We start from the raw sequence: 13,221 nt of genomic DNA on the forward strand, positions 1-13,221 counted from the left end.
TGCACTTTTACTGGATTATTTTGCATCCCAGGGACCGCCAGGACCTCAAGGACCAACTGGATTTCCTGGACCAAAAGGCCCCCCTGTAAGTAACACTCCTTCCAGAATGAGCAAAAAAATGTGCTGGGTGTTTTCTATCCAGCTGCTATCACCTTCACGAATTCAGTCTTAGCTTCTTCACTGACAAGTGGTTACATACCCAATGAAAGGCATTTGAGAGGCACCCGTGTTAATAGCGCAGCAGTTTCAGATTTTAACTAACCAAACAAGGTGCTACTAGTAATATACAATCCACTCCCTAAGGACTCAATAGCGTTTAAAAACCATCAGCCCTCTCTCTGCATCACCTTTACTCCTACAACAGCGATGTGCCCAGAGAAGCTCTTTTGGGAGTTGATTTCCTTGCCTCGGGTGGAGTCAGGACTATTCTCCACCCTTTAATCCAAAGGAAGACTCTCCATTGGATTCACCATCTTTGGAGGGTCTGTGAAAAAGGGCCAGCTCTTGCAAGGCTCTGAATGAGGCCACATCCCATTGAAACAAAAGGGAGTTGAGGGTATTCGGCATTTTGGAGGACTGGGTCCAAACACATGAGCAGATCTGATTCCATCCGGCGGAGAGCGTTGGTACCACTATACACACACCAACCAGCATGGTACAATTTAACAGGGTACTATTGGAAACCTGTTCAAATTCCTTGTCATTCTTTTTTTCTTCTTTAGGGTCCACCAGGGAAGGATGGATTGCCCGGTCACCCCGGACAGAGAGGTGAAACTGTAAGTAGCTGGAAACCTTGGGTAGATCATTAGTCCTGAGTCTGTCTTGCTGGTTGGTTCATCTAAACCCTTCTGTGTAGCTGAGGAGATGTTGCCACATGTTTTATTCCAATGGTTTGTGTTTCTTCAACTACATGGGAAGATCTATGGGAATCAACACCTTTTTGAGCAGGACAGGTCAGTCTAATGATGATTTGCATGAAGGCCACGCATTCTGCTTCTTTCTCTCTTTTTGTCCCTCCCCTCCTCCCCATCACCCTATGTCATTCATAGAGAAGACACCAGCAAACAGATACACTGAGAGCAATCCTTCAGCTCTTACACTTATATAACTTGCACTTAAATCAATGGGAAATTTGCATGTGTAAGAGCTGCAGGATCAGGTAAGTGGGTATTGACTTCTGATTAGGACATTTCAACTTCCACTCTAGAGTGGTAAAAATTTATTGAGGTCATCTTTGTATCAACAGAATAACACAAGTAAGAAATTATCATATTGTTGGCACTTGCTTTTATAGTATAGGAAAATGGAGAAAAAGATGCAAAGTCATACCAGTTGGTTTCCATGCAGTCCCAATGGTCATACTCCCTCTGTAACTCCAGTGATCTACAATTCTGATCTTGCCTTTGCCACTTAAGAGGGGAAAGATAGTCTATTTCTATGGACAGCTCTTTGCTGGACTTTTATGGAAACTGTCCATGTTCTCTCTCTCTCATTACTTCCCAAATTTTAAAACGTCTGTGCTCTGATTACATTGTAAAGCTATTCCAGGTCTGTGATAGCAGATGTTTTAATTTGAATGGGATTCATCCTTTACGTCAGAGGAAAATATTTAACACTACAGTTGCTTAGGTCAATGGTCAGTTTTCTAAGCGCTTTTATCTGTTCTCCCCCCTAGAACGTTGAGAATAAATTCTGCTTTTCCTCCTTAGTACGTCACACTACCAGTAGGAAGAACTATTGCACGGCAATAGGGAATTCCAGCACAGTTTTGGTGTATGCATATCTGGAGGAAGGCTAGTCGTGACCAAAATTATTGGCTGTTTTGTCTGCTCATTTTAATCAGGAAGGTGAAATCCTGGCATCGTTGAAATCCGTGGGAATTTGGGAACTCAATAAGAAGTCTGTGTTTGCTGTACATGCCCGTGTATGCAGCACACTCCCGTCTGCCAGCTTTAGCAGACTAATAGGAATGGCACCCCCACTGATGCTGCCCTTTATCTAAAGCAACTCAAGGGGACTCAAGACAAAGTTTTGCCCAAGCCCTCAAGATAACCATATGCTAAATGTGGCTTTGACTCAAGGAGTGGCTCCTGGCTGTCTACTTCCCCTGCTGTGTATTCTCTCTCTTTATATGCATACTGCTTTATCAATTTTAAAGGGTTTTATTGTGCAGATGTAAGCATTGTTTCTCACCAAAGGAGAATGATGAGGCATGAAGAAGGTATGACTATATGGCTCTGTTTTCTTTGTCCTTTGGGAAAGTTTGCATAAAGGATGTTCTGCAGCAAAAATGTATATTCTTCCAATGTAACTTTTTGGATGCAGAAATTCATATCTTTCTGTTTTGCCTCTTCTTGGTGCCTTTTTTCTGCTGGTGATGATCCAACTCATTTGCTACTGTTATAATTATGCTTTCGTCAACATTGCATGCTGCATGCTAGCTGATAGACGGCCGTGTGTTTGGTATTTCATTTACGGGGAAATAAAACCTCTCTACTGAGCTTTGCATTTTTCTTCACTGCCCGTCCTGGCAGATAAGCTTTAAAAAGGCTTTGCATATTATGCATTTTCCCCCTGACTTGTCACAGAAACGTTTAATTAATTTGCCTGGCATTTGGATAAGCAGAGCAATGCAAATACTGTTCTGTGCAACGCTATACATTTATGTACAGTCCTTAAGAGTGGCTTTGGAGTGACACAAATGGTACTTTAGATCACTAAAGCCATATTCTCAGATTAATTTAAAGGGGAACTGAAAGGTTTTGACCTGCTGAGGTTGGAAGGTGGCATTTAGTTTCCCTGACATCATCATTAATTCCAGGAGGGACACCTGAATTCAAGTAAGAGCTGCAGTCTTTACTCTGCTTGCGTCTGATGTCATCAGCTGTTGTAGAAAAAAAACAGCAGAGCATCACACTCCAAGCTTGGCATGCAAATGAAGGAAGAAGTGGCTTTCAATTAACTTGTTCAAAAACTTATTTATCTGTCGTTTTCTTCATCTTATTCTGCTGATGATTTGCCTATACTAGGCAATTACTTTCAGAAAAAAATGTTTCAATTCACCTTTGACTGGAACAAGCCCTTCAGGTTTAATGTTTAATTGTATACTCTGCTAGGGGATCAAACATACACGTCACGCAAGGACCAGTTTGCAGAAGTAACCTCCAATGTTGTGCCTGGAGTTGTACAAGCCAAAGACTTGCAGGCCCATTTTTATAACTCGTGCATCAGCTCTTGCTGCCATTCAATATATACTGTACACTAACCTGGCAAGTACAGTGCTTGAATTCACAATACTTGAATTCTCAGTATTACTGCACTTGACCAAATCCATATTATTAAACTAATTCAGGTGACTTTTTTTCATTGTTGATTTGTTTCCTTATGCCATCATGAGAAAGGGGTGGGAAGTAGGAGGGGGCGAACAGAAAAGCAGATGAAATAATGGTTCCAAACTGGTAGCTGAGCTGGAGCATTCTATACCTGCATGCAAGAGATCCCAGTTCGGGTCCATATTCCACTTCCCTTTCAGCCCAGCATGCATTAGGGGTGCTGAAGCATCTTTGGATAATTGGTCATGATGTCAGGTTTAAAATTTGAGGTGTATAAAATGGGGAGAATCATGGGGATCCTTGCTCAAGCTTCAGGCAGGGACCTGGAGAAAACCCTTCTTCCTCCTCAAAAAGAAAACCTGTAGAGATGGCTGAAATATTTTGCATTTTCCAAAATTTGCTGATTTTTATTTTTTGTGGGAAGTGCTCACCATTTTCCCATCAACTGCAACACACATTCTGTGGTCCTGCAAGCATCTAGAGTTGTGCTCAGTAGCTTTCTAGCATGTCAGAGTACTGATGGGTTAAAACATATTTATCCATCTCTGTGGCAGAAGGAAGCTCCATCTAAGGCCCTTAAAAATAATGTGGGTTAATCACAAATACAGGTTACAGAATGAATGTCAGTAGTGCATCCTCTGAAGAATTACCGAGGTACCTTGTTACCTAGGAAATCTCGGAAACAGTCTTGATGGCTAAAGTACATGGAATGTAGTTGTTCCTTAAATAACAACTTAAATCATTTGCTCCGAGTGTGAATAACGTGCGTTGAGGTCAGTGGAGTTATTTGTATCATATACTCTGTCCTGTGTCAATAGAAGTTACTTGCACGCACATGCAACACATGGCAATGTAGATTAGGAGTTTTTTTAAGCATGCTTCAGAGCTGAGCTGTATTAATTTTGCTGAACAAGGGCCTTCAAAGTTTGTGAATTTGGTACTGCTCACCTGTAGAGCCCACAAAAGAGTAAGTGTCCAAGAATACCTTTGCATCAATGAAAGGAGAGAAGAATGTTTTCGCCATTTTTCAAGGGACTGCATTAAACAGCTTCAACTGGAAGCTGCCAAGATTTCCAAATATAATTTCAGAAAGACACAAAGAGAAATGTATTTGTTTGTTGGCAACAAATATTGATTAAAAAAAAAAGCAAATAGCATTTGGAAACTCAAACACAACATCCTTGTGCTACCCCGTTAGAACCAGGAAGTGAAACTGACTGTAGGCAGAAAGCGAAAGGCAGCAGTCCAGTCTCAAAGCTGGGACTGAGCGAAGCACAAAACAGAAACCAACAGCATAAGGAATAGGAATAAAGGGAATTAGAATTTTAAAATTCCTTCAACTTTAATAATCTCACGTGTTATTACTAAGACCGATAAAGATTTCTTTTTTAATATCTCCTCCAGGTTCACAAATTCTGGGGAAAGTGTTTTATATGTATAAAAGTGCTTACATATATATGTAAGGCCAGATCCTCAGATGGGGTAAATCAGCATAGTGCCATTGAAATAATAAAGCTCTGCTGATTTATGCCATCTGTGGGTCTGCCCTGTATATTATAAACAACTAGTTCCTTTACTGAGTGTTTCCTCTAGGAATCACAGCCATAGTTGAAAGGGTTTGATAATCTCTTTTTCTTGTTTTGCCCCTGTGAATAAATAGAAAGATATTTCCCATCTCCTGTTTGATTTCCTCCTTTTAGTGTCTTTTGGGATTTCCATTCTTTTGTAGTTGATAGTAAGTTTTACCAGAGCATGCTGAGCTTGATACTCTCAAGTAGCATGCTGAGATTCTTGTATTACTATGTCTTGTGGCTAATTATGATTCATTTTTCTTTTAAAACAGGGTTTCCAAGGCAAGACAGGTCCTCCAGGCCCTCCAGGTGTTGTTGGCCCGCAGGTAAGAAATGAACGCAGCATTCACAGCGGTCCTGCCCTGCTCACACCTGTTGACAAACCACATCAGATTATAGACGCTCTTGTTTATCTTAGCTAACAGGACAATGAATAGAATATACAGACCAGAGGCTGGGATTTACAAAGGGGTGCTATGGAACAGCGATAGGTATTTGGCATCCTTATGTTCTTGGTCAGACATGGTTCTGAACAGCCAAACCTCTCTTTTTTTCCATTGTGTGTGAAATTTAACTCTGAAATTTTTCACTCACCAGCCCAATCAGTCAAGGCATTAGGTATCTCTCAGAATAGAACTTTTAGGAAAAACTTCCCTCGAAGTCCTGGAAAGTCGTCATGCTCTCATTCTGCTCAGTGACGTGACCAGATTTGCATCTGTATAAATGAGAGTAAAGGTCCCGGCTCTGATCTCCCTATCGCAGGTGTAAATCAGGTAATGCCAATTAAATTAGTGGAATTACACTGGTTTAAAAATTGGTGTAAGATCACAATCAGGCCCGAAATTGGCCCATTTCTCATCCTGCCTCTGGTTATAATAGACACTTGCATAGAACTGTATTGTAAGATTTTAAGTAACAAAGCTTTAAAAGCAATATTGAATGGCTACACAAAATATGGCCACGTTGGTACGTTTCATGGCAATGCAACATTTCTGTTCAATGTCATCATAAGGAAATGTATCACTATTTAATGTATTCTTAAAACACTGCCCGAGTCTGCAAAACCCTTTCAGCCCTAGTGAAGTCAGTATGGCTACCTACTTGAATAAGTGTGTGCCGGATCAGTTTCTATAATATCATTTGTATTGTTAAGGTTTTAGAATGAATGGGGACTGATTATATACAAATTCTCCTTGCTTTGATTACATGGTAAGGTATTCACTGTTTAATTACATAGTAATTAACATGTCCTCTCAGATAAATGGCAAAGTTCAGTATTAAAGGGCAAATATATGATTATCTCCATCTTCTAAAACATAAAGCAGATTGCATGGCAATTGCACTTGGATCTATTAAGTAGAATTAGTGTAATATGCAGGACTGTGACATCACTGTTTATCATTCAACCTACAGTAAGTGTCACCCTGCAATTTATCAAGACACACAGAATCCCCTTACAATTACAATTCAAAGTAAATACATGATTCTATGTGAATCGTATGTTATCAAATACCATAATTAAATGATTAATTACCACCAAGTAACATTTTTCTTCATATCAGAATCTACCTTACGACAGAAATTGCAGGATAATTACTGTGTTGTGTTCTAGTCTATATCGGTTGTTCATTCCATGCTCATTACCATTAGACCCCATGTATAGTACTTAGGTGATCAATAATTATCTTATGTAGTCATAAAGTTAATCAATTATTTATGCCCAGTACAAGAAAGACATGGCAGGGTTATCGTGCACTTTGGAAACTTTCCAATAAAACCTTAAGCATAATAATAATGTTGCACATTTATACAGCTACTTTCATTCTGAAGTGACCTAGTGTTGCACATTTATACAGCTACTTTCATTTCACACCTAACAAATGGATATACAAACTGCATAGAGATGCAGTTTTATCCAGCACTGGAATGAAGTCCCTTCCGAAGTAAAACTGAGTGTCTTATTAACGGTGCACAGTGACACTGTTAGGACAATGACGTGAAGAAAATGCTGTATCCAGCTGAAACTTCAAGGAGAATTTAGATAGATTTAGATAAATTTGCCTTATTTGGATAACAATGCAAAACAAGTATGTAACTGAAAATAAGACAAATGATAGCTGTCCGTTGTGGTCAATAAAAATACTACAACTGAGCAAAACCAAGTAGGAGCTATAGGAGCCTTCCTGCTGTTTGATTTCTAATGTTGGTGCTTGAGTAATAAGATGATGATCTGGTGTGGCCCCTCTGACCTAGTTTAGGTGATCCCTAAGAGGAATGCTCCATGCATTTGATATGATGGTTTTCAGTTTTGGGTGGTAAAAGTGGCCTGAATGAATATGGTGACCTTTCAGTGCGCTTGTTGTTTCAGTGTTATAGGCCCAGGTAATGGAAATGCTGCCTTAGTGAATTAAAAGTGGCAGCTGTGGTGGGAGAACAAAAGACACACACAACGAACGACATGCTTCATCTGATTGTGTTTACTGAAGAACTCCAAGGAAATTAGCTTTTCATTCACATTGCCTTCCCAAAGACTGCACTAGCATCCCCCTAAAACATCGCTGGTGGAAGAAAAGGAGAGTCTGAAATGGGGTCCACATTTTTACAGAGATAAGCCGTGCTTGGGCACTGGCATCTGCAGCTTTTCAGTCATCAGTGAGGGTTGCCAGATTTAACTGGGGCCGTCCTAAGAGTCACTGGAGTTGCTGGAGACTTCGCTCACTCACAGTGCCAGTGAGCTTGACAGAATGTCGGTCCTAGCACCTCTGGGGGTGGGTATTAGCAGGTAGGCAGGAAAGGGCTGCCCATTAAAGGGGGTGGATGGCTACAGCTGTGAATGGCATTCACTGATGGACAGATTTTTCTCGGTCTTTGTCTCTTGAGTATTGAACTCTTCGCTCTGTATCTTTTGGTCTTCTCTTAGGGTCCTACTGGAGAGACGGGTCCAATGGGTGAGCGTGGGCATCCAGGTCCACCGGGTCCACCAGGTGAGCAAGGTCTACCTGGCCTGGCTGGAAAGGAAGGAACCAAGGTACATTGTTGGTACATTTGATCTGACTTCATATTTCATTCAGAGCTCAGGTATGCATTGGAGCATGATGTTCAGGCAACAGGGATGGAGGAGAGGACCAGTCCTGGTTAGAATCAGGCTCATTCATTCTGTCTGAGTAATAAGTGACCCCTGGGGGGTCTGACTGGATAACACTGAGAGGTTAATTTTCAGAAGTACTGGCTTCTTTTTTTCAGGTATGATTTGTATCTGCCATTGTGCTGGGCATGCAAGTCTAAACACATACATCTCTAGCGACCTGGCTGCAGGTGCAGACTAGGTCATGAGAGCTGAAAGGGCTGAGATTTGCATTACAATGCTCTTTGGCATGAGCTGATCTGAGAACATCCCTGATTGTGAGCAAACCATATCGGGTTACATTTCTATTTGTATGAAGTTGGGATGGGCCCAAGCCAGAAACCCCAAACTGTACCACCTGTCCGCCACCTCCAAATTTTGGAGTGGCTGGACATGAACCTGGATCAGAATTTCACTATGAACACCTCTCTTGAGAATGAGCTGAACCAGAATGAGGGACCTGAACATGCCCTGAACTTTAGGAGCACAGACCTTCAAAATACAGATTCCACATCCAAACCTGGATCTGAACTCTGCAGCGCCATCCCTGTCCATGGCTTCTGTAGACAATTAGTAGGTGTTTCAGCTATTCATGTTTAACAAGAGGACAGTATGACACACTGCTGATCGGTTGATCCTGGAGTCAGGAAGAATGTAGATAGATCCTAGTCTGGACGAATGAAGAGATCAGATTCAGAACAGAAGCTTAGTGTTCCAGATCCTAACAAGAGTTTGTATACCATTACATCTTGGCCAAAGAAGCCAGGCTCTTACTGATTCCAAAGATTCTAAACTATTAACCTTTCCCGTTACAGGGTGACCCGGGACCTGCTGGCCTTCCAGGAAAAGATGGCCCTCCTGGCTTAAGAGGCTTCCCTGGTGAAAGAGGTCTCCCTGGCCCAGTTGTAAGTAAAAGCTCCTCTTGTCCTTCCCACTGGAGTGATGCAATAGTGTTATGTGATGCAATATACAGTACATCATATTTTCCAATGAATGATGCTGTTTTTTCTCTCTTTTTGGTTGCAGGGAGCTCTTGGGCTGAAAGGCAATGAAGGTCCCCCTGGTCCACCAGGCCCAGCAGTAAGTATTGGCTCTTTGTCATTTATCGGCACTACCTAACACATTACAGGCCTAATAAGTAACTACTGAGGCCTAATCGCTGTTCACAAGCAGTTACCCGTTTTCCCTTTTGGTGTTAACTAATCAATATTTGGGTATCCCTTTATTTTACGAGACACATGTATGATAACTTGGTCACTGCCCTATAACTCTGTTGACCATACATGGTGTGCTGAGGGGATGAGATGGCTCAGGTCATTGGCAACATGGAGACTGAGCCTTTAGTTCTTCTTCGAGTGCTTGCTCACGTCCATTCCACATTAGGTGTGTGTGCTCACCACATGCACCGGTGCCGGAAGTTTTTCTGTCAGCAGTATCCATAGGGGAGCGGCTCTGGCACCCTCTGGAGTGGCGCCCGCATGGCGTGGTAGAAGGGCACCGCTTGCTCTCCCCACCCTCAGTTCCTTCTTGCCCCAGTGATGGTTCACAGGATGTTCGCTGCTCTTACTAACGTTGCTTCGGCTTCGTTCGTACGAACTAGAGTTCTTGTAAAGTTAGTGTACATAGTTAGTAGTTGAGTTAGTTAGCCCTTAGCAGTAGTTAGAGTTTAGTTAGTTCTGTCGGGGACCTAACCAGGGAATAGGGCATGCCCCAGTCCCCGGCTTTAAGCCCTGCGATCGCTGCGAACAGCCCATGCCCATGAGCGATCCACATAGTAGCTATCTCAGGTGCCTTGGTGAAGGGCACATAAGTAATAAGTGTCGAATCTGCAAGTCCTTTAAACCTAGGACCAAGAAAGAGAGCGAGATGAGACTCAAAGCGCTCCTGATGGAGTCCAGCCCTGGAGCAGAGGTCCAACTTGGCACACAGCACCCTGGCATTGGTGCGTGGTGCCCCGCCGGCAACAAGCTGGCACCGATCCCAATCCACGCCCCCAGCAAGAATTCGAAGAAGGCTGGTAGGGGACAGTCCCCTACTCCCTGCAAGGGGAAGGACAGGGCTGGGGGCAAGCTAAGACCTGCGCCGGTTGGCTCATCTCTGCCGTCAGGAAGTCAGGCCTCGGCTCATGTCGAGCGATGCAGCCCAACCCCGTTCCTTGCCTGGAAGCTTGGACACAGAGGCGGGCCTTCTCAGTGTTGCCAGTGTAGACTAGCCCTTAGTCACCAGCTTGAAGCCCACCCAGGTTTTGGCCCACTGAAAGCTATCCCAGCTGAGATTCCCTATTCAGAGCAGCCCTTCCAGAAGAGAATATTCATCATTAAACCCTTATTGCTCTGCTACATTAGCAGTAAAATGGCTTGTGCGCTTGTTCCAAGCTCTGATAATGTTTACCCAGCAACTGTGCTCCGGTGCCATCCGGAGAAGAACCCAGCCATTCCAGTGATGTTAATTAAAATTAAAATAGGCAGGATCCCTCAGACTTATAGTGCAGGATCATTGCATGGCAGTTGCACCATCACACTCGCTCTTTTACCCGCTGAGTTTTGCACTTAATACATTTTCTACATCCTAATTTTTCTCCCTCTGTTATTTTTAATACATGTGATGCCTAATGACTGTTTCTGTTCTCCTCCCCTGCCAACAGGGGTCTCCTGGTGAGAGAGGTCCGGCTGGGTCAGCTGGCCCAATTGGTTTACCAGGAAGACCCGGACCCCAAGGACCTCCAGGACCTGCTGGTGAAAAGGGTGCCCCAGTAAGTATGGTATCCAAGTTCAAGTGGGTGAAATATGCCTCAGTGTGTGTGTGTGTCTCTCTGTGCCCATGCGCCCCTGTGAAAACTCCATGGCAGGCACAGTTGGGACAAATTCTCTGATTCTCTGTTTTTCATGTCTTCTGTGAGCCACTTATCCCCTCTACTAAAACCCCAGGCACATTTAGCTTTCCTGAAGGCAGCAAACATGTTTCAATCTGTAGCAGTTATAGAAAAGAAAATCGAACCAACCTATTCAACTGCTTCCCAACTCTGTACCAAGGAAGGATTTCTCTAAGGTTGTATTCTGGGAGAGTTAGTAGGTACTAACTGGTTCTCTTTCTATTTTCTCAAAACTGGTGCAAGCAGGAGGGTAGGCCTGTGTATAGTAAATCCTGGATGACTCAGTGCTAGATGAAAGTCAAGTTGTTTTCTGTTGTCCGCAGCCTTGCCAGCTTTTCAAATCGAAATCCTGCTGCGTGGGTGGTGGCAGATTTTGCCATTGTAAGGCCAGGCACTGGAACTGTGCTGTGCGTGAGACTAAACAAGTGAGGCAAGCACAGGCAGAAGAGAAAGGCAGACGCATTCCCCTCAGAGCAAGTTGCGTTAGGGAACCATCTTTAATGATTGTTTTCATTCAACTGGAGATGTAGGGCTCTATTGAAGTTGATGGGAGTTTTGTCATTGACTTCTAGGAGAACAAAGCTATGCCAGCAGTGACTGCTTTTGAAAATCTCACCTGTACTGTAGTGGAACTATTGTCTGTCTCTCCACTTTTCTTAACCGTGTTAGACTGATGCCACAGGTGAGCCCTGCAGTAGGAATGTGATCTTGCAACGCCTTGTTGAATGTCTGTTCTACAATGTGTGTAAGGTCCAAAGGTCAGAAATGGCTTCAGGCAGAGAGACAGGGTGTGTAGATTCTATTCTCAAACCAGGTGGTGGAGGTTGAAATGACAGGGCATCACTCCTCTTGGTGAAAACCACTCTTAGGATGCTCTCCCAGGCAGTTCATTTCACCCTCAGCATTACACATGAGAACCAAACCACGGCATCTTTAATGTAGATGTTTTCTTCTCTTCCTTTTCCCATGTGTCTTTGCATTTCCTCCTTTTTTAAGACATGCAAAAAAATCTTCTGTTAGAGTCTGAACCTTAAGAAAGAGGAAAATCATTGTTGCAATCTACAAAGTAGTACAGGGCTGACGGTGTGTGTTTGGATAAATACTGACCTGAATGTGGGCTAATGTATCTTAAACAAAAATGTATATAACTGAATAAGTCACCTTACAATAGTGGTGTTGTAGATAGAATGTAAGAATGGTAATACTGGGTCAGACCAATGGTCCATCTAGCCCAGTATCCTGTCTTCCGACAGTGGCCAATGCCAGGTGCCCCAGAGGGTATGAACAGAACAGGTAATCATCAAGTGATCCATCCCCTGTCGTCCAATCCCAGCTTCTGGCAATCAGAGGCTAGGGACACCTAGAGCATGGGGTTGCATTCCTGACTATCTTGGCTAATAGCCATTGTTGGGCCTATGCACCATGAACATATCTAGGTAAGCAATGAAAGTAGCAACAGCTGGTTTCGTTATGAAAAGAATGGCCAAGAATGGTCTAAAAATCCTTAGCCCTACTGTCTTGCAGTCCGGATCTTCCTCCTTCCATCTGTTTTATACATACAGTGGTCATCCTCAACTGCCTTATGGTGCCCTGAGAGTCAGAGCCTGCATACCGTTGTGCTGCCCAGAATGTGTCTCCATATGGTGGCTGAGGGTTTGGATGCCTGCAGCAGTGAGTTGATGCTGCTTGGCGCTAACACTTCACCAAGCTAAACCATGCTTGGACAACTGTCTGCTACTTCCATATAGCATGTTCACTGCAAAACTATGCTAAAGCTAGTCCAGAAGAACCAACTGGGATTATCATTTTCATCGTTGAAAGGACAATGCCTCCTTGCACCATAGGGACTACTAAAATGCATTTCTGAAAGGAATAACTATCCTCTTCCAGATATCCCGGCAATAGTTCTTCCACTGTTCCTGCCTGAAAAGCTTAGTCCATATGTATGTGAAGTGGGATCCCAAATCCAGTTGGGGTCTTTGGGTGCTGCTGCATTATAAATATATGAAATCATAGTAATGGTGGTTTGTTTAAAACAGTCCACTTTGATGTCAAATGTTGAGTTGTGATTCAAAAATTGCACTTTTTCTATGGAGTGAGGAGGGAGAAACGTTCAGGAATAGCTATTTGCTTGGATCCTACGCTACAGCATTGGGCCTCAGTATAAGAATCTACCTGATAGATGGGTGGGAAAGTAGATACATAGATAGAGACCTGAAGTGGACTCTGGCTGTGCTCCTGCAATATATTACTTTGTGTATCCACAGGCCTGAGAAAACCAACAGCTTTTGCATTCTGTAGGAATATGTCGTATCATTCCAT

General features: G+C 43.1%; 1 protein-coding gene across 1 annotated transcript in view; it reads left to right on the forward strand.

Annotated features, from left to right (window-relative positions):
- COL5A1 (collagen type V alpha 1 chain) overlaps nt 1–13,221 on the forward strand; it is a 244,255-nt gene that overhangs the window by 197,526 nt on the left and 33,508 nt on the right. The window contains exons 36-42 of the mRNA XM_077835961.1: nt 32–85; nt 723–776; nt 5,176–5,229; nt 7,824–7,931; nt 8,843–8,932; nt 9,054–9,107; nt 10,672–10,779. Of these exons, the coding sequence (XP_077692087.1) occupies nt 32–85; nt 723–776; nt 5,176–5,229; nt 7,824–7,931; nt 8,843–8,932; nt 9,054–9,107; nt 10,672–10,779 (522 nt within the window). The remainder of the gene's footprint in view (nt 1–31; nt 86–722; nt 777–5,175; nt 5,230–7,823; nt 7,932–8,842; nt 8,933–9,053; nt 9,108–10,671; nt 10,780–13,221) is intronic.

This window comes from Eretmochelys imbricata, chromosome 16, assembly GCF_965152235.1.
Source record: "Eretmochelys imbricata isolate rEreImb1 chromosome 16, rEreImb1.hap1, whole genome shotgun sequence".
Taxonomy (NCBI): Eukaryota; Metazoa; Chordata; order Testudines; family Cheloniidae; genus Eretmochelys; species Eretmochelys imbricata.